Source organism: Callorhinus ursinus, unplaced genomic scaffold (assembly GCF_003265705.2).
Source record: "Callorhinus ursinus isolate GAN/ISIS: 27379988/994484 unplaced genomic scaffold, GSC_fseal_2.0 scaffold1, whole genome shotgun sequence".
In the NCBI taxonomy this organism is placed as follows: domain Eukaryota; kingdom Metazoa; phylum Chordata; class Mammalia; order Carnivora; family Otariidae; genus Callorhinus; species Callorhinus ursinus.
Genome location: NW_027397063.1, coordinates 40250789 through 40278365, shown reverse-complemented (window position 1 = coordinate 40278365; position 27577 = coordinate 40250789). Strand labels below are relative to the sequence as shown.

Sequence of the window (27577 nt, the reverse complement as noted above, 5' to 3'; positions counted from 1 at the left end):
CCTCTCTCGCTGTGTCTCTGTCAAATAAATAAATAAAATCTTTAAAAAAAAAAAAATTTTAGGGGCACCTGGGTGGCTCAGTCGGTTGAGCGGCTGCCTTCGGCTCAGGTCATGGTCCCAGGGTCCTGGGATCGAGCCCCGCATTGGGCTCCCTGCTCCGCGGGAGGCCTGCTTCTCCCTCTCCCACTACCCCTGCTTGTGTTCCCTCTCTCGCTATCTCTCTCTCTCTCTGTCAAATAAATAAAAATCTTTAAAAAAAAAAAAATTTTATTCTAGGGACACCTGGGTGGCTCAGTCGGTTAAGTGTATGCCTTCAGCTCAGGTCATGATCCCAGGGTCCTGGGGTCAAGCCCCACATTGGGCTCCCTGTTTGGCAGAGAACCTGCTTCTCCCTCTCCCTCTTCCTGCTGCTCCCCCTGCTTATTCCCTCTCTCTCTTTCTCTCCGTCAAATAAATAAAATCTTTAATAAAAATAAACTTTAAAAGTTTCAGTTTAAAAAATAGAATAAAATAATCTGCTCTTTCTCATTAAAAAAAAAAGAGTATTAGATGAAATGATATCTGGTTATCTGCTTTTAAAATACTCCAACAGGGGCACCTGGGTGGCTCAGCTGGTTAGACAACTGCCTTCAGCTCAGGTTATGATCTCAATGTCCTGGGATTGAGCCCCATGTCAGGCTCCTTGCTCAGCAGGGAGCCTCCTTCTCCCTCTCCTTCTGCCCCTCCCCTCCGCTCATGCTCTCTCTTGTGCTCTCAAATAAATAAAATCTTAAATGAATAAATAATACTCCAACAAAAATGTGGGGATATGTGAAACAAGACTGGCAAAGTTGGTAATTGTTGAAGTGGCATGGTGGGTATTTAGGAGTTCATTATGGTACTCTATCTACTTCTGTATATATTTTAAAAATCCTTTCAAAAAAGAAACATCTCCAAAGTTCTGCTCCCTAAATTCTAATCTCCAACTAAACAGAGGTGTAGCTTGGGACTAGGTCCTATAAAGAGTCAAACAGAAATGGAAACAAATTCAGAAAGAACTCCTAAATACTGAGGTGCTGCACAAAGGTGCTGGTCTTTCCACAGGTGTGCCTCTCTCTGAGAAAGCACTCAGCCACAGCACCACTAGGATGGGTGACCAAATTACTCTTTCCAGTGACACACACACTCAAGATCTGGCTACCTCAAGTCATCAAAGCACCCAGGATACTTTCCATGGTGCCTGGCTGGCTCAGTCATAATGAACAAAATGTTTAATCTGGATGTTCCCTGCAAATAACAGGCTGGGTAGAAACAAAAACTAGAGATTCCTTCCTGTCCTTCAGGGCAATTCCCAAGGTTGACCAGGAAAATGTTTTGAACACTGCTCAGGCATTGAATTTTAATACAAGAGCTCTCCCCTTAGAATACTTCCAGAGTTGTTTTCAAACACAGAAGCACTGTGTAGACTACAGAGTTGTCTCAGACATCAACTGCAGCAGCATTTTTCTCTACTATGGCATCAACAACAATCTAGGTTCCTTAGTTTGAATGTAACTATTGACTCATTCTTCTATGGACTGACATTTGGATTGTTCCCCAAATGTACCAAATAGCTCCAAAATGTTTGCAGCTGTTATGAGTAAGGCTACTACGAACATGCTTGTACATGTCTTCTGGTAGACAGAAGCACCTAGTTCTGTAGGATATATACCAGAAGTCAAATTGCTGGGTCATAGTGTATTTTCATGGTTAGCTTCACTAAACATGCCAGTTTTTCAAAGTGGTTGCACCACTTACACTCCTAGAACAGTGTATGAGAGTTCTAACTGCTCCACATACTCATCAACACTTAGTACTGTCTGTCCTTTTAATTTTAGCTACTCTGGTGGAAGTTGGTTGAAAACCTCATAGTAACCAGGAAAAAAATAATCTTTCTGAATTATCAAAAAGGCAGTACAATGGTTATTTATGGAGGGGAGGGGAGTTCTGATGGGAGCAAAGTAAAGGAAGTCTCTGGAATGCTCATTATATTCTTTTCTTATTCTCAGTGGTGATTATGTAGGTATTTCTAAATACCATTTTTTTAACTACATCTGAATTATATGCTACCTTGCAAGTTTTTTTTAAATGTTGGGGGGGAAAAGAAACTGTTGCTGTTGTGCTATCCTCCCATCTCTTCTTTCCCCCCATATTTATTTAGTGTAGGAGGACCCTACAGAGAGAAAGACCACCCCACGTGAAAGCCCACACTTCCCTACCTCCTGAAGTCTCTGAAATTAGAGAAAGTTTAAAAAACATTCAAACTGGGACGCCTGGGTGGCTCAGTTGGTTAAGTGTCTGCCTTTAGCTCATCATCCCAGGGTCCTGGGATCGAGCCCCACATCGGGCACCCTGCTCGGCGGGAGGCCTGCTTCTCCCTCTCCCACTCCCCCTGCTTGTGTTCCCTCTCTCATGTCTCTCTCTGTCAAATAAATAAATAAAATCTTTTAAAAAAATAAATAAATAAAAAACATTCAAATTCACCTTAAAGTCACTTGGATTAAAACCATTTCCACTGTACAGAAACACAGCCTTGGGCGCCTGGGTGGCTCAGGTGGTTAGGCTTCTGCCTTCGGCTCAGGTCATGATCCTGGAGTCCCGGGATCGAGTCCCACATCAGGCTCCCTGCTCAGCAGGGAGTCTGCTTCTCCCTCTGACCCTCTTCCCTCTTGTGCTCTCTATCTCTCATTCTCTCTCTCTCAAATAAATAAATAAAAAAAAAAAAGAAACACAGCCTTCACATTATTATTCATCTATTCAACAGATATCTTCTGCTTTTTATTTTTTTAAGTAAGTTCTATGTCCTACATGGTGCTTGAACTCATAACCCTGAGATCTAGAGTTGCATGCTCTATCAACTGAGCCAGCCAGGCACCCCAAATATCTTCTGCTTTTTAACACTTGCTTTAGTTTCTACAAAATGCTTCAATTCCTAGTCCCTATCTTTTAGTAATAATGACAATTACCGTTTTTTAAGCACCTACCATATGGCCAATATTATGCCATATGCATTAGCCTTAATCCTCATTCTTAAAAGCTAGGTACTATCATCCACATTTTACAGATGAGGAAACTAAAGCTCAGAGAAGCTAAGGAACTTGCCCAGGCCACACAGCTAATGGGTGGCAAGGAAACATGTGAATTCTTCTCTTGTCCCTTTTCCCATGTCTCTTTACACCAAACCCTTCTCTCTGCCTATCTCACCATGCTACCTCCCATATATGACAATGTTGCCAGTCCTACTCATATAGAAAAATCTGACAAGTATTTTTTTTTTCTTAAAGGAAGAGTCGGGGGCGCCTGGGTGGCTCAGTCATTAAGCATCTGCCTTAGGCTCAGGTCATGATCCCAGGGTCCTGGGATCGAGCCCTGCATCAGGCTCCCTGCTCCAGAGGAGGCCTGCTTCTCCCTCTCCTACTCCCCCTGCTTGTGTTCCTTCTCTGGCTGTGTCTCTCTCTGTCAAATAAATAAAATCTTTAAAAAAATAAAATAAAATAAAGGAAAAGTCAGAGAAGATAAGGTAAGCCCATATTCAAGCTTTAGAACTAGCCATAGTTGAAAACAGAATCACTTTCTGAGTACGTAGCAACACATACTGCAAGAGAAAGGAAAAGCCACGATTTTTTGTTTTGTAGGCAAACTAGACCTGATGTATGTTGCTCACCCTCCACCAGCATCACCACTATGTAGGTCTTGGCTACCATTCCTCACTGCCTCACATCTTGTTCAGCAACTAGATGAAACAGCAGGAAGAAGGAAAAGGAAAACCCTGTCCGTAATCTACCACTCATCTTCCTCAAGCAGATATACCAGTCTCTAGTACAGGTGGACAAAAATGGTGAGGAATAATGTACCTGTTGAGTCCATGAATGCATGTATGTACACACTGAGAGGAGAAAGTGAAATGAGGCAAATTGAAGAGAATAAACTCATCTCAGTTCATACCATCCCCTCCAACTCCACCTCCTCTTGTTCACATCCTAGTTTCTTATCTCCCCTAAAGTTCTGATTCCAATGATCATGTGCCAGTGCCCAGAGGACCCCATCATGCAGGGGTCCCAGCTCCAAGTGCAAAAACCATCAATGCTTAGAGATTGGAAAGTTTCCACTTCTGCTGCTTCACACGTATGAGAAGGACCAATCAGTATGTCTGCTACCAGTTCCAAACTGAAACTCTGCATGAATTTTCCCACAGAATCATTGTTATAAAGGGTAATTAGGTCCTATTCTTTTTTAAGATTTTAATTTTTTTTAAAGATTTATTTATTTATTTGCAAGAGACAGATAGTGAGCAGGGGGAGAGGCAGAAGGAGAGAATCTTTCAAGCAGACTCCACGCTGAGTGCAGTGCTCCACACAGGGCTTGATCCCACAACCTAAGCCAAAACCAAGAATGGGACGCTTAACCGACTGAGCCACCCAGGTACCCCTAAATATTTTCCTTACTATTTGAGAGAGAGAGAGAGAGCATGTGTGCAGGCAGGGGCAAGGGCAGAAAGAGAAGGAGAGAATCTCAAGCAGACTCCATGCTCAGCATGGAGCCCAACACGGGGCTTGAACCCACACTGTGAGATCATGACCTGATCCAAAACTAAGAGTCAGATGCTTAACCAACTGAACAACTGAGGCACCTCAGGTCTTATTACTAATACTGCCCTTACATATAAGATGGATTAGAAGCTTTTGTGAGATTGACCTGAGACCCTACACAGCATCCACAATATGATTTCTATAGAAAATGCTCTAAGCCCCGCAAACAACCAATTAACAAAAGAACTTTCAGTAATCAAATTGTTGCATGTTGGGCATTAAGTTAAACTCACTAGCCCCAAACTCTCAAACTGATACTTCTTATCCTTTCTTAGAAAGGACAGAAAATCCTAAATGAACAGCATATAGTTAGTTTGCTATGTGATTGCATTAATGATCTTAATTCCTAAAGGCACATTTTAAGAAATATTCAGTTTAGTAATCTGTAGTAAGCTAGAAATGGTCTTTTCAGTAACTTCCATGATAAATGTGACATTAAAAAGGTCATATTCAGGGCGCCCGGGTGGCTCAGTTGGTTGGGTGACTGCCTTTGGCTCAGGTCATGATCCTGGAGTCCCGGGATCAAGTCCCGCATCAGGGTCCCTGCTCAGTGGGGAGTCTGCTTCTCCCTCTGACCCTCCCCCCTCTCATGTGCTCTCTCTCTCAAATAAATAAAATCTTAAAAAAAAAGGTCATATTCACCTTTCCTTCTGAGAAATCACGTATCCATCTAGAACTCTGAGGTTTAAGCACCAGCTGACAATGTATGGCCGATAGTCAAACCCTGGAATGGACGGTGTTGCCATCACACAAGGATTGTTCATGATCGATAACTGTTCCAATTCAGTTAAGGATGCCAAAAAAGAGATCTGGAACAAAGGATATCTTTGTTGAATGAAATGGACTATTTAGTATTAAGCACAGGGCTTCCTTTGAGAAAACATCTTTGACAATTTGAGAATGTAACAATTTCCCTCTTGTTCTGAAAAGCAACAAGTAACACTCTTACGTTATCCACTGACTTCCAAAATTCCATCAGTATGGCCATCTGTCCTTGCTGCACAAATACCTTACACAAATCAGCACTGTTTCCTAACAGAGAAAATCCTATTTTGAAAACATAATAGCAACCAGAGAAAGGTGTACAGTGTCCTTATTGATCCCTTTAACGTACATATACCTCTACCACAAATCAGTTCCAAATGGAGTAAGAGTGGCAGCATTACAAATGAAATTAAGCCTTAATGACCCACTGACATTAAGAAAAAGTAGAAAGAAAAATAATGATCATCTTGAGTCAAGTGTTTCATCTTTTTGGCGGTATCTTCCAAGATGCTCACAGTTTACAAGTGAGCTCACAACTTTCTCCTGAGTCTCTTCTGTGCTTTGCAGCTTCCTGGATCCCACAGAATACCCTCCATTTTTACCTCATTTAAGTCCCGAATTTCATTTTCTGCCAAGGAAAGTATAGCAAGACTTCTGGGTAGATAAGCAGGTGCCATTCTAAGAGAGGTGATGATGTTTCCATGTAAAAGCAGGGTCTTGAAAGTAAAAACAGGATGAATTACAAATGAAAAGATTACAATTTATCTACTTTGACATAACCAAAATGGTGCATATAAAAATAAAAGGATCTATTTTATTATACTTTTCATCACTTACAAAGCAGACTATTAATGTTACAAGGCTCCTAGGTGGTCTTCTGGTCCAATTCTCTTTTCATGTCCACATTCTAAGCTCAAGAAAGTTTAAAGATTTGTCCAAGAACACATAGCTTAGTGTAATAAATAGCATTTTTTGAGATTTAAATTATTAAAACTTGAGCAATTTCCAACATATTGTTCATTTCCTTTTAAAACATCAAAATAGGGTGCTTGCTTCGGCAGCACATATGCTAAAATATCAAAATAGGGGTGCTTGGCTGGCTCAGTCAGTACAGCATGTGACTCTTGATCTCAGGGTTATGAATTCTAGCCCCATGTTGGATGGAGATTTCTTAAAAATAAAATCTTAAAAAAAAAAAAAAATCAAGGGGCACCTGGATGGCTCAATTGGTTAAGTGTCTGACTCTTGATTTCGGCTCAGGTCATGATCTCAGGGTCATGAGATCAAGCCCTGTGATGGGCTCTGCGCTGGGTGTGAAGCCTGCTTAAGAGTCTCTCTCTCCCTCTCCTTCTACCCGCCCTCCTCACATGCTCTCTCTAAAAAAAAGAAAAAAAAGTAATCAATCAAAATAAAGGGTGAGCAAAGTAAAAGTAAACATTCATTAAAACAATCACATATAGGAGCGCCTGGGTGGCTCAGTCGGTTAAGCATCTGCCTTTGGCTCAGGTCTTGATTCCAGGGTCCTGGGATCAAGCCCCGCATGAGGCTCTCTGCTCAGCGGGGAGCCTGCTTCTCCCTCTCCCTCTGCCTCCTGCTCCCCCTGCTTGTGCTCTCTCTCTTTCTCTCTGTGTCAAATAAATAAAATAAATCACATATAAAGCAAATTTTCCAAAAGAGAAAGAGGTAACCCACAACCTATAATTTACAACTGTTTTCTCTTGAAAACTAAAAGCTTAAGGAAGGACCAATACACTACTTGCAGATGAAGCTGACTCAAATTAAGTCAACAACAATGAAGAATAACTGAAGGCTTTGAATACCCAGGATTCTGGTAAAGTAATCATTCCAGAAAAAAAAAATCCGTAGTTCATCTGAATTCTCAGTATCTGGACACACCAGATTGTTTAGAGTAATTCTTGCTAAAAATGATTTATGCTAAAGATGTGGGGAAAGTTGATCTAATAATACTGTTTCTAAGGTTTCATGAGTTTATCTGATACTAATAATATCCAATGATGCAAAAATGTGGAAAAAGCCTACATGTTTTTGAAGCTGTAATTGCAACTGTTACCTCTCTGATTGCATGATAAATTCCCCTCCATAAAAAGTACTATATGCTACAGGTTTACTTTTTAAATTAAAGTTACTTTTGATAATTTAGTAATACCTTTTACTCAAAAAACAGCAATCCCAAGCGTCAAAAAAACAAACTCAAATTCAGGAATGATCACTCTCAACTTTACCAATATGTTACATATTATATAGCTAAAGCTGCTAGTGTTGGCTGATTAGGCATAAGGGGGATTTCATTATGTTCATAGGATGACAAATAAGAATTAACCTTAACTACAATGACCAGTTCTAGTTAAAATAAATCAATTACAGAAACTAAAAACAAAGAGTTGCATACTTAATTTCTGGTGCTCTAACAGAAATTTTATCATAATGTACACAATCTGTTCTTCATACAGAGTAGGCTGATTTTAGGCCAATCAGATCACTTTCTTTTGGTATATTAGTATAAAATTAGTATAAAATTTCAGAAATGACATGAAAATTTCAAAAATGACATGAAAATGTCAGAAATGACACACTTACCTTCAGTGATACCAATTTAGATAGATCACCTATCTGGGGTATGTTATTGTCTGATAAATCAAGGTGCTGTAGAGCTGCGCAGCTACTGATTTGTTCCATGGCCTATCACAAGAAAAGTATCACACAAGTTCATGTACACAAAATCAAAAAATGAAATTCTTCCCTAGTTCCTCATAGCTGAGTCTCCTGCCTCCTCTGCTTATTACTGGAAGCAGAGGAGCAGTATTTATCAAGAAAGAGGAAGTAGTAATAACAGAATTTGGTAAATTGTTATATAGCAAGCTTCTACCATCATTATCCCAAGAGGAGAGGATCATATCACCCCAGATATTTATAGCTTGAAAAAACCTTAGTGATAACACATGACAGTTGGTACAGTATAGAGTTTACAAGTTAAGAGTGAAGTCAAACTGCATGGATTCAAATCCTGTCTCTGCAACTCCTGGCTATGTGACCTTAAGCAAGTTACTTTACTTCTCTGTACTCCAGTTTTTCATTTATGTAATAGACATAATGATTTTTTTACCTACTTCATAGGCTGTCATGACACTGAATGAGGTAATACAGTTAAGGTGCATACAATAGTACCTAGCATAAATTAACTGATCAATAAGCTAGCTATTAATATCATTTAATTGAGTTTCCTCATCTAATGTATCAAAAAATAAGACATGGAGATATTTATTACACAAAAATATAGAGCTACTAAGTGATGGAAGCAGGACTAGAATCCAGATCTCTTGACTTTTAAGACAGCATATTCTCCACTATACCATTAAACATGTACTTACAGCTTAATTCAGCATGCTACAGTACCCCTACATTTTATGCTTTTTGACTTTTCTAAGTATAACACAGATTCTTTGTTCACATTTAAAAGAATGTTATACCGCATATGTGTTTCAAAATAAATTTTTTTTTCAGTTTATGTTAACTAAAATTATCCCTGGGAAGTGGGAGTAGATACTTTCACTTTTTATCCTACTTATTTCTATACTGCTTGAGTTTTTTTTACAGTGAATACTTTTATAAATTAAAAAAAGAAAACGCAACTACTAAAAAAAAGAAACAATTCACCTTGAGATTATTTCCTGCCAAATTCAGCCATTCCAAATGTAGTAGATCCTTCAGCCCTTCCACATAGCCAATGCTGTTATGGGGCAAATTTAACACCCGGAGTTGGGTCAGTTTGGCCACACCCATCATTCGCACCAGCCGATTATTAGCCACTGACAACTGTGGAATGAAAACATATCATTCTCTTAGAAATAAAATATGCATATTATTTTCACATGAGGGTGGTTAAAAAGATTTGTTTATATGGCCAAACATTCCCAAATATACAAACCCAATGTGAACTTCTCATATTAAATACTCTATAGTGTAACTATTTGTTGTTGTTGTTGTTCTAAGTTGTTCCTAAGCAATGGAAAATACACATAAAACTGAGCAATCAGACCCTCTCCAACTGTTCAAGAGAAAACATTTGTAACAGAGCAACTACTTGAGAGTAGTGCCAGATACATAAGAGGAGCCCAATAAACATTTGTTGACAGAATGAATGAATGAACTCTTTACCTCCATCATGATGTAAAAGGTTATCTTAACAACACAATGCTTTGCCAACACAAAATGTTTTGTTTTTTTAACAAATGCTTCTTTTTCTAATCTATTTTAAATGTAGCACATGTGTTCATCTTCAAGGAAAATTGTCATGTAAAAATTTAAGATAACATTTACTGCTTTCTAGGCCTGCAGAGTTATTCTTTGTCAGGTTATTTTATTGTTTTGTAGAATAATAAACATATATAACTATTTCCCCCAGATGGCAATACCTACCTGTATTAATTGTCGGCATTTCTCAAGATTTTCCAATTTAATAATCTGATTTTTATCCAGAATCAAAGTATGAATATCAGCTTCACAGGGTAAGTTTGGACTTAATTTCTGTAACCCCTGTCCTGACCAATTGACCACTGATCCTTGAAAATAGAAGAGAAATTGTTAGAAAACACAAATACAAAGCCGAGCATGGAGTGTTCGAGTCTAAGTGGTGGGGGGTGGGAGGGATGGGGTGGCTGGGTGATAGACATTGGGTAGGGTATGTGCTATGGTGAGCGCTGTGAACTGTGAAAGACTGTGGAATCACAGATCTGTACTTCTGAAACAAATAATGCAAGATATGTTAAGAAAAAAGAAAAAGAAGAAGATAGCAGGAGGGGAAGAATGAAGGGGAGTAAGTCGGAGGGGGAGAGGAACCATGAGAGACGATGGACTCTGAAAAACAAACTGAGGGTTCTAGAGGGGATGAGGGTGGAGGGATGGGTTAGCCTGGTGATGGGTATTAAGGAGGGCACGTTCTGCGTGGAGCACTGGGTGTTATGCACAAACAATGAATCATGGAACACTACATCAAGAACTAATGATGTAATGTATGGTGATTAACATAACAATAAAAAATTTAAAAAAGAAAATATAAAGAATAAAACATTTATGGCATAATGAATACACTATTTCCAATTTAAATAAATAAATATATTTTATGGTTTGGTGGAAAAAAAATTAATGCAATCAAGTTCTAAATGACCACAGATTGAAACTCTTCACTTTCCCTCCAAAATATCATATTACACCTAGAAATTTGTGATATTCTGCTCACAATACTTTGGAATTCTTCACGTTTAAATATGAACCACTGGGGGTCAGTTAAGGCATCAACTCTTGATTTGGGCTCAGGTCATAATTTCAGGGTCCAGGGATGGAGCCCCCAATCAGCTCCACCCTTAAGATTCTCTCTCTTGGGGCGCCTGGGTGGCTCAGTCTTTAAGCGTCTGCTTTCGGCTCAGGTCATGATCCGGAGGTCTTGAGATGGAGCTCCGCATCAGGCTCCCTGCTCACCGGGAAGCCTACTTCTCCCTCTCCCACTCCCCCTGCTTGTGTTCCCTCTCTTGCTCTCTCTATCTTTCTGTCAAATAATATAAAAAAAAAAAAAAAGATTCTCTCTCCCTCTGCCCCTCCCCTCAACCCCCTCCTATAGCCAGTGCAAGCGCGCACTCTCTCAATAAACAAATAAATAATAAATAAGAACTATTCCATATTTTGTGGCTAAATAATGATTGTCTTTTTAAAATGGAACTAATCTTTTGATAGAGATCAACCTGCTTACAACCTAACTACCAGTATATCCTAAAGTGCCCAAACTGTTTTTAAAATCAATGTATAGTTCAGTTAATTTATCTACAAAATGGGAACAATACACCTAATTAATTAAATTGAGGTGAGGATGAAAACAGAAACCATATGAACAAAACTTAGCCCCACTCCTGGCATACCGCACTCAATAAAGTAATTTAGTTTCACAGACGTTCCAAATCCTGGCTCCCCCAATAACCACTGGGGTATCTTGGGCAGGTTATAGATCTCTTTGGGGCTCACTTTTCCCCTCTACAAGATGAGGGTGATAATAATATCTGCCTTATAATGTTGTTCTACAGAGAAAATGAGATCATGTAAAAAAAAAAAAAGCACTCAGAACAACGTCTGGCTCATATAAAAAGTGCTCTGTAAATGTTTACTGCTATTATTGTCAGTAAGTTCCTTTGGTGGGCTGAGGAGGTGGAGTTTAAGAGAAGCCGATATCAAAAAGGGGTGGGGTCACAGAAACTGCCAATTTCAAATGTATACCCAGATTAAGATTACTGTGGGAAATAATTATGCGAGATTGCTCTCCTGAAAGGTTTCAACGTCTTTTCATTGTCTAATGGATTCCAGAATTTGGGGGTGGTCATGGGGATTCCCTGAGAATTTGGTGAAAGCTGTGTACTGTCCTAGGAAACTGTAGTCTTTGCACACAGTTGCACGGAGTCGACAGACCTCTTAGAACCATCGATCCCCCTCACCCCCACCAAGAAGTCAGGGCCCCCAGATAATGACCCCCTGGTCTAAGCTGTGGAGAGAGGCCTAAGCGCTCAAACCGGCCCCCGACCCAGAAGGCTGCTGCGGAGCCTCGGAGCTGTAACCAAAACAAAGGAGCTCGGCTCACGCCCGGCGACTCCTGGCCACAGAAGCACCCACACCCACACCCCGGGCTCCGCTGGGTAGCGACCAAACCCGATCCCAAAACCTGGTCTGCAGAACAAGGAGTGGATATCTGTGTACTCTCGGTCACCCTGAATTTTACCACGGCCACCGAACACTTCCAAAAAAGGGTTTAACGTCGGTCTAGGAGGTATGTTTGAGAGAGGGTTTCCTGAACGTGACAGGAACCGAGAAGATAAGGGAGACGCGTAAAGCGAAAGATGGAGATCCGGCACTTTTCACTTGGGCATCCAGAATTCAAAGTAAAAAATCCAAGAAAGGTCACCGCAGTCCGAAACCCACCACCGAGGCAGCCTCAGAAGCGCGGGAGCCAAAGCGCCCGGCCGCCCGAAGGACCCTGGAGTTGTAGTCCCCAGCTCGGCCCTCTCCGCAAAGCCGCAGAGCTAGACAGCACCCGGGAACTACAACTCCCAGAGGGCAGCGCGACTCCGCGACGCCCACAGCCCGCATCAAAAGAACTGGTACAGAACTGCACCCCTAAACCCAGACTTCTTTTCTCCACCAGGGAACTATTAATTTAGTTCCATGGAGTAAACTTTGGGATTCAGGGGTGGGGGGTTGCCTTACCTTCTCCAGGAGGCAAAGCCGGGTCGACGCGCGCCACCGCCATACTTCCCGCTTGCTAATAATACCAAGCAACCGTCCTCCAGCGGCTCGGTGGAGTTTGGAATCAGGAGGAGGGAGCCGGAAACTACAGCTCCCAGGATGCACGGCAACCAGACGGCCCAATTGGCTGCCTGCGTTTAATGACGTAAAATTCGGGTTAGAATCTGAGCCGCAGTGTGTTTAGGAACCCTGGTGAACTCCCTGATCTGACAGATAAGCAAACTATTGTTAGATGATCTTTTCGCTCCCTTTCCTAGGTGTCTGTGAAATTTGACACTTTTACCATTTATAAGGTCGCTATTTAATACAGATCGAATCTGAGCGCTCACTGCTACAAGTCTAACGTGGCTGCCCCTTTTGACAATTCTGAGGAAAGTGCAAGTTTTCTGCTCTGCTATAGGAATGACTTGGGCAGTCTTGTTGAGATAGTCAAAATGGATACATTTCAACTTGAAAATTTAAAGCATTCTCGGATAGAAGGTTTTATACAGTATTTCTAAGTGATTCTTGTATATTTAACAGAACTTTAGACCTGAGGGTATATCTAACAAGTATGAACCTAGAATTTTTGCAAGGAATATACAAAAGAATTTTACACTATAGTCTCCAAACTCAAAAATTACACTGCCTAACTCGAGGGGAGTAGGCTCACACTTTTGCTATAACTATTACCTGCTAACTAGTATGATTGTAACTATTAACACAAGAGCTCAGCGAATGGAGAAAGAAATGGAAACAATAATCTTCAAAGAAGACTTGAAGGAGGAAGTGAAACTGAGCTAGGGCTTAAAAGATGGGTAGACTCTAGACAGTTCAGAAGTAGATGAAAAGACACTAGCATAGGCTGCAAGTGGGGTCAGTTGGTAATGAAGCTGCTCTCACAGGAAGTGAGAGACTAACCTAATAGCAGGACAGAATGTACAAAGGGAACTTCCAATCTCTATTACACATGCCTCCATTCCCTCTTGCAATCTTTATTCTGAACCCCCCTGTTTCTGAAACAGCAATATACAAAATCTCTGACAATTTGTGGTTTGGGAAAGTCCATTAACTCACACTTTTAGATTTCCGGGCCCTTGATCCTGTGAACTTTTCCTCCTTTATGGGTTCTCCTCTGATCTCTGTGACTACAACCCCCCTTAACTCTTTTTTTTTTAAGATTTTATTTATTTATTCATGAAAGATGGAGAGAGAGAGAGGCAGAGGGAGAAGCAGGCTCCCAAGAAGCAGGGAGCCCAATGCAGGACTCGATCCCAGGACCCTGGGATCATGACCTGAGCCGAAGGCAGAAACCATCTGAGCCACCCAGGCGCCCTTTTTTTTTTTTAAATTTCAAGTATTTATTTAAATTTCAATTAGTTAACATATATGGTAAAATGCGTTTCAGTTGTAGGGGCGCCCAGGCGGCTCAGTCATTCGAGGAACTCTTGATTTTGGTTCAGGTCATGATCTTGGGATTGTGGGATCCTGGGATCCAGCCCTGCATTGGGCTCCATGCTCAGTGGGGAGTCGGCTGGAGATTCTCTCTCTTTCCCTCTGCTCCTCCCTCCTGCTCTCGCTCTAGTAAATAAATAAATCTTTAAAAAAAAAACTGAGTTTCAGGTGTAGAATTTAGTGATTCATCACTAACATAAAACAGCCAGTGTTCATCACAAGTGCCCACCTTAATACCCATCACCTATTTAACTCATTCCCCTGCTAACCTCCCCTCCATCAAGCCTCAGTTTGTTCTCTATAGTTAAGAGTCTCTTATGATTTGCCTCTTTTTTCTCTTCCCCTATGTTCATCTGTTTTGTTTCTTCAATTCCACATATGAGTGAAATCATATGGCATTTGTCTTCCTCTAACTCGCACAACTTAACTCTTTTTTTCACTCTATTTCCCACTGTTTTATTCTGAAGACAAATTACCTAGTTCTGAAGAGGTAATTAAGACTAGGAATCTTTCTCATCTAACAAAGAGGCCCCTTATTTATTTATTTATTTATTTACTTTAAAGATTTTATCCATTTATTTAACAGAGAGAGAGAGAGAGAGAGGCAGCGAGAGAGGGAACACAAGCAGGGGAAGTGGGAGAGGGAGAAGCACGCTTCCCGCCAAGCAGGGAGCCCGATGCGGGGCTCGATCCCAGGACCCTGGAACCATGACCCGAGCTGAAGGCAGTCACTTAACCAACTGAGCCACCCAGGTGCCCCGAGGCCCCTTATTTAAACTGAAATACAAATTCCCAATGGGTGCCTGGTTGGCTCAGTCAGTAGAGCATGTGACTCAATGTCAGAGCTGTGAGTTCAAGCCCCAGTTGGGCATGGAGGCTACTCAAAATTTAAAAAAAAGAAAGCTAGAGAAAAGAAAATGTTATGAAGAAAATCACAAATTCCTTTTCATCCCTTCAAATAAAATAATAAACTCAAAAGGCTACTTTATGTAGATATTCTCTACAAGGGGTTGGCAAACTATGCCCTATAAGCTGAATCTACTCTACCTCCTGCTTTTTCTTTTTTTTTAAGATTTTATTTATTCATCTGAGACACAGAGATACAGAGAGCATGAGCAGGGAGAGAGGCAGAGGGAGAGGGAGAAGCAGGCTCCTTGCTGAGCCAGGAGCCCGATGTGGGACTCGATCCCAGGACTCTGGGATCATGACCTGAGCCAAAGGCAGACGCTTAACCGTCTGAGCCACCCAGGCTTCCCTACCTCCTGCTTTTGTATAGTCTACAACTAATTACAGCTTTTACATTTTATATGGCTGGAAAAAAAACAATAGTAACATTTTATGAGACATAGAATTATATGCAATTCAAATTTCAGTGTCCATAAATAAAATATTTTTGGAATACAGCCATACTTATTTACCTATTGTCTATGGCTGCATTTACAGAACAATAGAGTATTCATAATTGAGACTATATGTGTCATTCTTACCACTTCAGACTGCTGCTACATACTACAAATCACCAAAACACATTTTTACTTGACACCATTTCAAGTGCCATGCATATCACCGTACTGTGACATTTTATTATTTATTACCAACATATACCTATCAGCAAAACAAAAAAAGAAAAAACTAGACTTAAAATATTCCATCTTCAAAATACAGTTAGATGTGGATTATTTTATCAAATTCGCTGCAAAGCATTATGTTTATTATGCAATAACCATTATCTGTGCTTAAAGAATACAATATATGTCTACCTTACCAGACTAACCAGCTATCACAATATTCCTAAATCACAGCAATCAATCAGAAAAGTTAGAAAAATTTAATAGATATCTCATTGTAAAATTTCTTCAAAGAAAGAAAGAAAAAAGAAAGAAATCCTGCTACCAAAGTGAGTTTTCAAGTGGCTCATTTATTAGCCAAGCAAGGAAAGTCATTTACTTTAAATGTTTGACGGCAGTCACTTAAGAAATATATCCAGAGGGCGGCTGGGTGGCTCAGTTGGTTGAGCGACTGCCTTCGGCTCGGGTCATGATCCTGGAGTCCCTGGATCAAGTCCCACGTCGGGCTCCCTGCTCAGCGGGGAGTCTGCTTCTCCCTCTGACCCTCCCCCCATCTCATGTGCTTTCTCTCTCATTCTCTCTGTCTCTCAAATAAATAAAATCTTTAAAAAAAAAAAGAAATATATCCAGAAAAAATGAACTCATTTAAGACCATTAGCCTTTAGGTAAGAACAGCGGCTTTAAGTGTTAAAGCTCTGTGAGCAGCATTGATAGTCAAATTATTTAGTGAAGGAAAATTATTTTTTTAATTTTTTAAGATTTTATTTATTTATTTGACATAGCAAGAGAGAGCACAAGCAGGAAGAGCAGCAGAGGGAGAAGCAGGCTCCCTGCTGAGCAAGGAGCCCGATGCGGGACTCAATCCCAGGACCCTGGGATCATGACCTGAGCCGAAGGCAGACGCTTAACCGACTGAGCCACCCAGGCGTCCTGGAGGAAAATTATTTTTAATATTTTCCATGGCTCTTAATAAATGGACAGGTGTTATTGATACAGCTTATTTGTGCCTGTTTATTCAGAAAGTCAATGTTTGAAATGACTGAAGAATAGCCTCTATGAATAGCCTGCATGAAACAGGTGAGAATATTTTTAAAGAAGTTGAGAAAACACTAACTGATTACACCTGAAGTGAAATCAGCTATGATGTGTTACAACTTATGTAAGTAGAAAAAGGCTCAGCTTAACAGATTTGCAACACTTGTGAAAATGTAAGGTGTTAAATACTATGGTTGTAGCATCATTGTATTATCAATCAATATGTACTTTGCAGAAAACACTTGAATCTACCAGGTGTTATTGAACCTGTAGTGTTAACAATAAACTTCATTTGTTCTCATGGACTGTCAGTCCATGAATTCTTGTCAGAATTATCAGCTGAATATCTGATTTGTCCTACCACACAGCATTTGATGTTTCGTTGTGGTTTTTTTAAAGATTTATTTATTTATTTATTTGAGAGAGAGCACGGGAGCACAAGCTGGGGGAGGTGCAGACAGAGAGGGGGAGAATCTCAAGCAGACACCCTGCTAAGCACAGAACCCATTGAGGGGCTCAGTGTCACAAACCTGAGATCATGAGCTGAGCTGAAACCAAGGGTGGGATGCTCAAAGGACTGAGCCACCCAGGTGCCCCTATAGGATTTTTTTTAAGCTCAGGGTCAAGATTGAAATTTTTCTAAATGAAAAGACCCCCCCACCACCACTACTATGGAACACTGACAGAAAGCCTTTAAAATTTGTTTTGTCTACCCTCCACCTCTCCCAAAAAGAATTTCATTTTTCTCTTTAGTAGACTTGTTTTACAAAAACTCATACTCAATACTGTGATTATATTTAAAATTTCATCAACGAAAATATTGTGAAAATTTGTTTCTCATTATATAAATATCTACATAATGTCCTCAATCTTGCCTGTTAGTCCACAAAGCCTAAAATATTTACTATTTGCAGGCCTGTTTTTTTTTAATTATTATTCTATCCAGTATTTTTTTTTAAGATTTTATTTATTTGACAGAGACACAGCAAGAGTGGGAACACAAGCAGGGGGAGTGGAAAAGGGAGAAGCAGGCTTCCCGCCCAGCAGGGAGCCCAATGAGGGGCTCCATCCCAGGACCCTGGGTTCCTGACCTGAGCCAAAGGCAGAGGCTTAACGACTGAGCCACCCAGGTGCCCCAGACCTCTGTTTTAGATGAAGTAAAATCTGAGTAGGAAGTTAGCCAGTGGAAGGGAGGAAAGATTTCCAGCCAAAGAAAATAGCTTGAGTACCTGAGTGAGAACCAACAGAATATATGAAAAATAATAAGCAGTTACTACATACATACTGAAAGATACAAACACGACGTGTTCCTCTTACATTTTTGAGCCAATTGGTAATACCAGTTTCTTCCAGAAGATGGCTCCCTTTAATTATTTTCCAACATCTTATTATGGAAAAATTTCCAATATATAGAAAATTTGAAAGAATTCTACAGTAAGCACTCATAAACTCATAAACTTACTATGTTGATTCTCTTATCAACATTTTATTATTATGCTTGTTTTATCACACTTCCATTTATGTATCCCTTCATCCAGCTCGCTTTTTGAAGTCTCAGTACACTTCCCCCTATTTACTTAAGCCAGTGTTTCATTAACTAGTAGTCAATACAAATTTATTTTCCTTTCTTTTAAAGTAAAATCTACATACAATGAAATATGCAAATCTTAATGAACATTCCCTGAGGGGTTGTGGGGTTTTTTTTTAAGACTTTATTTATTTATTTGAGTGGGGGAGAAGAGCAGAGGGAGAGGGACAAAGCTGATTCGATGCTGAATGGGGAGCTGATGCAGGGCAGTGGTGGGGGGAGAGGGACAGGAGGGTTTGATCCCACAACACTGAGAACAGAACCAGAGACTTAATGAGCCACTTAGGCAGCCCGGAACATTCCCTGAGTTTTGACAAACTGTGTAGTTAACCCAAAACCTATACAGATATAGAACATTACACAGAAAGTTCCCTTGTATACCTTCCCACTCAATCCTTCCCTTCCCACCCAGAAGCAACCACTGTTCTGATTTTTTCCCATCAAAAGTTAGTTTTGCAGGGCGCCTGGGTGGCTCAGTCGTTAAGCGCCTGCCCTCAGCTCAGGTCATGATCCCAGGGTCCTGGGATAGAGCCCCACGTCGGGCTCCCTGCTCCGCGGGAAGACTGCTTCTCCCTCTGTTGCTCTCCCTGCTTGTATTCCCTCTCTTGCTGTGTCTCTCTCTGTCTAATAAATGAATAAAATCTTTAAAAAAAAAAGTTATGTATGATGTAGAACTTGATATATATAAAATCATACAGTAAGGCATTTTTTTTTGGTAAGGCTACTTCCACTTAGCATAATATTTTTGGTACTCGTATGTTGATGTGTAAACCAAAAGGTCATTCCATTTTATTTCTGTATAGTAGTCCATTGTGTAAATATATACTATAGTTTGCTTATGTGTTCACGTACTGATGGGGCTCTGCACTGTCTCCTATGTTTTCCTGTATTATGAATACAGCTGCTGTTCTTGTATAAAGTATTTAAGGTTTTTTTTAAAAGATTTATTTATTTGAGAGAGTGCACAGGAGTGGGGGGAGGAGCAGAGGAAAAGGGAGAGACTCAAGCAGACTTCCCACTGAACTTGGAACCCAACTAGGGGCTTGATCCCATGACCCTGAGATCATGACCTGAGCAGAAGCCAAGAGTCAGATGCTTAACCAACTAAGCCATTTTAAAAAGACACCCCTGTATTTTTAAAGTTTTTTTTTAAGATTTTATTTATTTATTTGACAGAGAGAGAGAGCACAAACAGGCAGAGCTGCAGGGAGGAGAAGCAGACTCCCTGCTGAGCAGAGAGCCCAATGTAGGGCTTGATCCCAGGACCCTGGATCATGACCCAAGCTGAAGACAGATGCTTAAGTGATTGAGCCACCCAGGCACCCCTGCTTCTCTCTCTCCCACTCCCCCTGCTTGTGTTCCCTTTCTTGCTGCGTCTCTCTCTCTGTCAAATAAATAAAATCTTAAAAAAAAAATCCAGTCAGTATTCAAATTACCCCCATGGTCCGTCTAGCGTGTTTGTTCAAATCAGGCCTCAAATAAGACCCATACATTGCAAATGGTTGAAGAAGTTCTTAAATTTCTTTTAATCTGGGCACCTAGGTGGCTCAGTCGGTTAAGTGTCTGCCTTCAGCTCAGGTTGTGATCCCAGAGTCCTGGGATCGAGTCCTGCATCGGCCTCCCTGTGAGCCTGCTTCTCCCTCTCTCTCTCGTCTCTTATGAATAAATAAATAAAATCCTTAAAGAAAAATTCAAGTTGTGGGGTGCCTGGGTGGCTCAGGCGTTAAGCGTCTGCCTTTGGCTCAAGTTGCGATCCTGGGATCGAGCCCTGCATTGGGCTCCCTGCTCAGCGGGAGGCCTGCTTCTCCCTCTCCCACTCCCCCTGCTTGTGTTCCCTCTCTCGCTGTCTCTCTCTGTCAAATAAATAAATAAAATCTTAAAAAAAAAAAAAATTCAAGTTGTGCAACCAATGCAGCCGCACAGGGCCTAACACTCAAGAGCATCCCACACTTGGGGTTTAATACCCTGCATTTGCTGTTCCGGATAGCGATAATTGTATCTTTTGAATTTGTGTTCTGTAAGTGAAGTACAGTGGGAATAATAGGGCATGTGCCTGGGGCTTAGAGCCTCAGCTCACAGGTGGTCCACTTCCCACTTCTTCCTCACTTTCTAGGGATGGGTTTGGAGAGTGGCTGGTTCAGTTTGCTGCCATGCATTCCAAAAGCAGCTTGATGCCCACCCCCATCCAGGACCCAGGTATATAACACATCCCAGGGGATTGCCCATTTGCTGTGGGTTAGGCCAGGAATACAGTGTAAGGAGATGGCCAGCTTGACAGCGCCTCCCTCACCACCACCCCCCCGGGTGGGGTGCGGGGGCATAACATGTTGGTCCAGAACCTCACAGTAGGGGCAACCCAAGAGATGGCTGGGCCTCGTGTGTTCCAGTACATGCATCAAGTCACAAGGCAGGTCCCTGGGCACCGGTGAGCGGCTTGCACATCCCTAGCGAATGTCCTTGCCTAAGGGAGCATGATATTAAATGGCAAATGAAAAAACACCATAAAACGTCAAGAGATAGATTACCGAAGAAAGGAAAGAGCTTAATATCGTATACCTTTATCCTGCTATTTGAAAAAGGGGGTCCCACTTTCATTTTACACTGGGTTCTGAAAATTATTTGTGCAGGTAGTCCTATCCATAGGCTTTAATCTCTCTTTTCCTTTCAATTCACATATTGTTGAAGAAGTTAAGTCATCCTGCAGATGCCAATTGCATCCCTGTGGAGTTGTTTCACGTGTTCCTGTCCCCTATATATCATATAATTGGTAGTTAGATATATGAAGACTTGATTAGATTCAGATTTTAAAGTATACTTCATAATTATTAATTTTAATAATTCTTCATAATTTTTTTTAAGTAATCTCTACACCCAATGTGGGGCTCGAACTCATGACCCCAAGATCAAGAGTCACATGTTTTACCAACTGAACCAGCTAGGTATCCCATTAATGCTTCATAATTTTAAAGAAAGCTTCATAGCTTTTAATGCCATATAGTTTTTAAACCTAGTCATTTTCTAATCTAGTTACTGGGCATTCCTTTCAAAGCCTTCCCTGAAGTCAATGCCTGAAAGTCTTTGGATTAACCAGCCTTCCAGGAACTATGGTGGTAGATTCTAAAAAGGCACATCCCTCCCACACCTGAGAAGAGAATGCTATGGGGAGAAACACTAAAAAGGGGGCTGAGTCATTCTAAAGGCATTCATATTTACAGTCCTGTCATTGTCTTACTGGAAATTTATGTGGCTTTTAGCACTGTCAAAACTCTTCCATAGGCTTCTCTGAAGTGACTATCATGGACTCTATTTCCTTTGACCTCATCTGCTCAGCCTTCTTCACATGATTTTCCCTCCATTCCCCTGTCCCTTAAATACTGGTATTTCTGGATTCTTTTTCGCTGATTCACTCTAGTCACTCTTTCTGGGGGTGGTAGACACAGAGATGCAATATCCAGATCCCTCTTCAAGCAAGAGCTTGCTGCCAAACAGTGGACATTGACCATTGTCACTGGCATCCCCACCTATCAGTAGGATCTGGCTCAGCTACTGATAACCACCTTACTTGGGTCATGATCTCTCTGGGGCAACACACATCTGGTGATAAGGTGGGGGTATAAATGGGTTGATTATTTGGCCAAACATGGAATACTCTGACAGGCAATAATTGTTCCAGAGCTCCTGCTGGGGATGACTGAGGTTTAGTTGGGCCAGTAATTTATTTAACTTCTGCCTCATATTGCTTTCTCCCCTCTCCTTTCACAGGACTTGATCCCTAATAAACATTTTGCATCCTAAACGCAGTCTCAGGAAATGCTTCCAAAGAAGCCAGCCTGTAACACTAGGTGATATCATCACACATATTCTATCACCTATATGTCCATTACTCTTAAAATATATCCTATTCCAAACACTCCTTTGAACTTGTTTAACTTCCTAAAACACACCACCACCTTAATGTACTATAGGCATCCTGAGCCCTGACTTTGCAAAATTGACCCTTTCCCCCCCAAACATGCTCCTTTCTCTTATCCGTCCTTTTGACAGATGATATCATTATTCACTAAGTTCTCATCTTCACAATTTCCTTACCTCCTCTATTAACTATCCATTGCTACGTCAACAAAGTATTCCTAAACATAGTTTAAAACAACAAACATTTGTGATCTCATAGTTTCTGTGGGATAGGAATTCAAGAGGGTTTATCTGAGTGGAAACAGAAGAGAAAGGAACATGTTCTGCCACTGAGCTTCCAGAGTCTGGAGCAAGGATATGTTGATTTCAGCCCAACGTTATTCACTTTAGACTTCTGGCCTGCAGAACCGAAAGAATGTATTTCTGAACTTTTAAGCTACCAAGTGTGTAGTAATTTGTTACAGCGACCACAGAAAACTAATACAGCAAGTAAGTATATGTAAAAGATGAAGGAGCAATGAACAGAAGAATACTCTGTTCTCAGGAGCTATAGGAGGCTGAGAAGAAGGCCAGCTTTGGTTCAGTATTTCTCCATAAGAAAATAAATGAGAAGGAAAGACAGCTGAGCCTTTTCCCTATAAAAGAGAATGTAATGGGGTGCCTGGGTGGCTCAACTGCTTAAGTGTCCAACTCTTGGTCTCAGCTCAGGTCTTGAGCCCAGGGTTGTAAGTTCAAGCCCTGTGTTAGGCTCCAAATAAAAAAATAAAAGAGAATGTAAAGATAAAGTCACCAAAAATTTATGGATGGTGTTGGAAGCTGTGTCTGATGACACTATATAAAATACTTTTAGGGTCTTCTGTATACCTTCTTCTTATTCTAAGAGTATTTGAGCACAATTTAAGGTGTGATACACACAATGTGTTACAAAGAACCCTGAGAGGCCAGCTCAAGAATGCCCTCTAAGAAAGAGTAAAGGAGCAAAAATCTCTAAGATCTAGTTTTCTGCTTTTCCTCCACAGAGCTACTCAGGCCAAACTTAATTTTGAAGACCAATAAAATAAAATCTTCCTAAAATGCTTGGGAAGGTACTATAAATTCTGGGGTCCTGTGGACCAAATTCCTGCTTATAAATCTTGGCTCCATCCTCTACTCATATCCCGCTGTGCCTTGGAGCCTGTAGAAGCCAGGTGGTTTTCTCCTCTTTCTTTTTCTTTCTTTTTTTTTTTCTTTAATGATCAAACATTAATCAGCAGTGATTTAAAACCAAGAGAACTGTATGAGTGTCGGAGTTGACTAAGTTCATCAAGCCATGGAAGCCCAAGGCATCCATTTGCCTATAGTCTATTTAGACAATGTCTTCCAAGTATACCAGGTATTCTGAAAAGCTGGTCAGAGTTGGTCAGACTGTCCAATTCCTCCTCTTTGCTTTTCAATTCCATGCTGATCTCTATTAATTCTTTTATTTATTTTATTTTTCACCCAAGGCGGAGTTCAAACTCACAATCCCAAGATCAAGAGTCGCATGCTCCACTGACTGAGCCAGCCAGGCGCCCATTAACTCATTCTTGAGATTGGTTCCAAAATAACTGTACAGCTTTCTTAGCATCAGCCACGTTATCGGACTTTACAAATCTTTTCAACTACCTACTAAAAGATCCTTTTTAAAGATTTTTTTAAACTTATTTGACAGCGAACACAAGTAGGGAGCAGCAGGCAGAGGCAGAGGGAGAAGCAGGCTCCCCATCCAGCAGGGAACCCGATGCAGGACTCGATTCTGTGATTCCAGGATCATGACCTGAGCCGAAAGCAGAGCTTTAAACGACTGAGCCACCCTGGCGCCCTAAGTGAGCAGTTTATATAGGCCGCATTAATCAATCATTACATTTTGTTTCCTAGTCAAATACGCCAACACACAATTCAAGGATTGTCTCTTGCCACTTCCCAACATATGCTAGTTTCTAGCGTTACATAAGGGCTCAAGCGATTGAAGCATTGGCCCTCCCACTGGGCTTGGCCAGAGCTCCCTTTCCCAAACATACAGATCAAAGCTTTGCCCTGTGCAACCACCCACCCCCCGCTGCAATAAGCTGGAAGTTGAAACCTAGCTCTTCGCAGACAGGCAGTTGTCATTTTGCAGTGCTTCAGCGATTACTCAATAGGGATTTTGTAAACTGAATAATGTATGTAAATGATTTAGCGTAATTCCTGGCACAAAGAGAACTCAATGAATGTTAGTCATAAATAATGTAAGGCGCCGTCATGTACAATTCGATTAGCAAGGCGTGGGAGACAGTTCAGATGTCATTACTATTTTCCAAGGTGAAACGATTAAAATTTAATTTTGCTGGTTGAGGAAATGGGCCAACACGGAAGGCAAAGTGTGACTTTAAGTTTTACCTGTGAGTATTGTCTGTAGGTCACTAAACTACATAGAGTTCACATCATTCTGTGCAGCAGGACGATGGCTCTAGAACACTTGACCGCGGGAGCAAGAAGGACTCAGAAAACAACCACTTGCCTGCCTAACCTACGGTCAACTTTTCTCTCGCTCCCAGAACTGGCTCCTCCTCCAGAGGAAGGAGGCGGCCGTGATAGACGTCATCACCGAGCGCCGGGGTTAGAGAAGGGAATTGGGGGAGGAGATTGCCCTACTGCCTTATAAGGCTTCTTCCCATGATCCTCTCTTTCTCTTCACCATCTTTCCTTCTTCTCGGCTGCTGCCGCTATGAAGTGAGCAAGAACCCTAGTCCCCAATCCGCTTCCATCTTTGGGCACAGCACCTCTCCCGCGTCCTGGGCTTGGCTTCTCCTTGCCGTAGACACCCTCCCTAATGGGCTTTCGCTTTTTGTTACAGGGTCGAGCTGTGCAGTTTCAGTGGGTACAAGATTTACCCCGGACATGGCAGGCGCTACGCCAGGACCGACGGGAAGGTGAAAGGCCGCGTCGCCCAAACGCAGCTTGGGCTCTTAAGAGGAGAGACCGGTCTAATTCGGTCTAAGCGTGTTCGTTTACCGCATCGTTCTTGGTCCCTGCAAGGCTTGTTTCGGGGACCGTGTGTGCAATGATTGTTAGGATCAGAAGCCTCTAAGTGAACCGCTCTTGAGGTTTGATCTAGTGTGAGTCAGGTCGGAAATGAGTTTGGGTAACTCAGATGTCCCGGGAAATGGACCACCGAAGTATCTGGCCATTTTATGGGCACTAGATCCTCTCAATCCCGGTAGGGACCGGAGCTAGATGCCTCCTGGAATTTGATACCCCGCCCTTCCCTGCGATGTGAGCTGAGGTTTTCCTGCTTTCGCTGTAAGGACAAACCTCAGAGGCCTTGGTGGTGCCACTTTCGTGACACGAGCCTTTTGGTCTGTGTGGGCCAAATGAGGGGAGAGAACTAGAGTATTAAGAGATCCAGCTCGCTCAGCTTCCTGCGTTGTTCGAGTAGGTGACTACTTTGAACTCGTTTCTACAGGTTTTCCAGTTTCTTAACGCAAAATGCGAATCCGCATTCCTTTCCAAGAGGAATCCTCGGCAGATAAACTGGACTGTCCTCTACAGAAGAAAGCACAAAAAGGGACAGTCGGTAGGTAAAATGCAGTTTGATCTTGTGGGGCTCTTAAGTTTAAACTGAGCATCAGTTGCTGCTCTGTAAAATTGTAAATGAGACAGTCTGTGTAAGTGCTCTTAAGCTGTAAAGCATCAATCAGTGAAGTGAAAATGACTGATAAGTCTCCTTATACACCTTGGGCTCACAGGAACGTCGGGTTGAACTTTGAAAGCATCCCCTTGCCAGAGTCCGATAAATTATACTATGTTTTGTTTTTTGGGTTTTTTTTTTAAATATTTTATTTATTTATTTGACAGAGAGACACAGGGAGAGCAGGAACACAAGGAGGGGGAGTGGGAGAGGGAGAAGCAGGCTTCCCGCTGAGCAGGGAGCCCGATGTGGGACTCGATCCCAGGACCCTGGGATCATGACCTGAGCCGAAGGCAAACGCTTAACGACTGAGCCACCCAGGCGCCCAAGACTAAATGTTTTTTGAAGTGCTCTTTAGCTTGATGGAGATTTTTGAGGAAAGGTTTTAGTGCCATGGCAGTAGGATTCGTATTCAGGAGGCTTGGAATATTTTAGTGAACCACCTATTGGGTGAAAGACATCACTAGGTATTGTGGGAGTTCAGAGGAAGGGAACATTTATTTCTGACTTAAAAGGAGATTTGACACACCCATTAGGATAGTCCTTATCCAAAAACGGGGTCGGGGGATTACCAGTGTTACAAGAATGTGGAGAAATTAGAACCTTTGTGCATTGCTTAATGTGAGATGCTACAAGCACTATGGAAATGGTTTCACAGTTTCTCAAAAAGTTAAATGCAACTATATCCAGCAACTCCTCTTCTAGGAATATACCCAAGAAAACTGTAAACAGGAACTTAACACAGATAATTTCTATGCTAACGTTCATAGCACTGTTACAATAGCCAAAAGATGGAAATGGCCCATAAGTAGGTGAATAGATGACAAAATGTTACATACATACGATGGAATATTACTCAGCCTTAAAAAGCTGGTAACTAGCCAATATGGATAAACTTGAAGACATTATGCTAAGTGAAATAAGCTAGACACAGAAGTACAAATATTACATGATTCCATCTTTATGGGGTACCTATAGTGGCAAATTCATAAAGACAAAGTAGAGGTTATCAGAGGCTGGGCAGAGGAAGGGAGGAATGGTGGGGGGTTATTATTTAATGGATGTGGAGTTTGGAATGATGAAAAAGTTACCAAGATGGATAGTGGTGGTAGTTGCACACGACATTGTGAATGTACTTAATACCACTGAGTTACAGACATAAATGCTTTAAGATGGCTAATGTTACGTATCTTATTAGCAAAAGTTTGAATTGTACTGTCTTGAATCCTGGACATTTCCTCCTACTTAGTAGCTTTCGTGTGATAGATCATTTTCCAATTGACTTTCTTCCATTGACAGTACTTTAGGTAAAAATAAAATAGGTGAGTTGAGGTTTGATAATTTTTTTTCCAGAAGACTCTGCTTCGGATTCTCCCTCCCTCCTCCTCTGCCACACACGTGCCCCCCCTCCCCTTTCTCGCAAATAAAATTTTTTTAATCACTTTTGAAGTACCATCTTCAAAGAGTTTGGCTTTTGTCTTTTTAAAGTAGTAAAAAATGGCCAGGATTTGTGAGAGAATTTAACCAATCTATAATTGGAAAATTATCTGCCTATTGCAGTATTTTATATATTCTTTAAATCTTTTCAAATGATTGCATGAATTATCTTTGTTGAATATTGCTATGATCTGAATGTATACCCCTAAAATTGAGATGGTAAAATCTAACCCCCAAAGTG

At 41.3% G+C, this 27577-nt stretch overlaps 2 protein-coding genes across 8 annotated transcripts in view; one reads left to right on the top strand and one right to left on the bottom strand.

Annotated features, from left to right (window-relative positions):
- The window catches only part of CEP97 (centrosomal protein 97), a 29790-nt gene extending 16940 nt beyond the window's left edge, over nucleotides 1-12850 (bottom strand). For 2 of the 6 annotated variants that reach the window (XM_025873569.2, XM_073892741.1), the window contains exons 1-6: nucleotides 12636-12850; nucleotides 9810-9952; nucleotides 9048-9206; nucleotides 7971-8072; nucleotides 5975-6088; nucleotides 5250-5416 (exon numbers count right to left, since the gene is read on the bottom strand). In XM_025873569.2, coding sequence (XP_025729354.1) covers nucleotides 5250-5416; nucleotides 5975-6088; nucleotides 7971-8072; nucleotides 9048-9206; nucleotides 9810-9952; nucleotides 12636-12678 — 728 coding nt within the window. In that variant the 5' untranslated portion in view covers nucleotides 12679-12850. The other 4 variants (XM_025873563.2, XM_073892740.1, XM_073892744.1 and 1 more) reach the window with 3 other exon arrangements.
- The window catches only part of RPL24 (ribosomal protein L24), a 211137-nt gene that overhangs the window by 181888 nt on the left and 1672 nt on the right, over nucleotides 1-27577 (top strand). Inside the window, exons 1-3 of one of the 2 annotated variants that reach the window (XM_025873562.2) lie at nucleotides 24824-24941; nucleotides 25066-25141; nucleotides 25675-25785. In XM_025873562.2, the coding sequence (XP_025729347.1) occupies nucleotides 24937-24941; nucleotides 25066-25141; nucleotides 25675-25785 (192 nt within the window). In that variant the 5' untranslated portion in view covers nucleotides 24824-24936. Of the gene's footprint in view, nucleotides 1-24823; nucleotides 24942-25065; nucleotides 25142-25674; nucleotides 25786-27577 lie in introns of those variants that run through there. The other variant, XM_073892824.1, reaches the window with a different exon arrangement.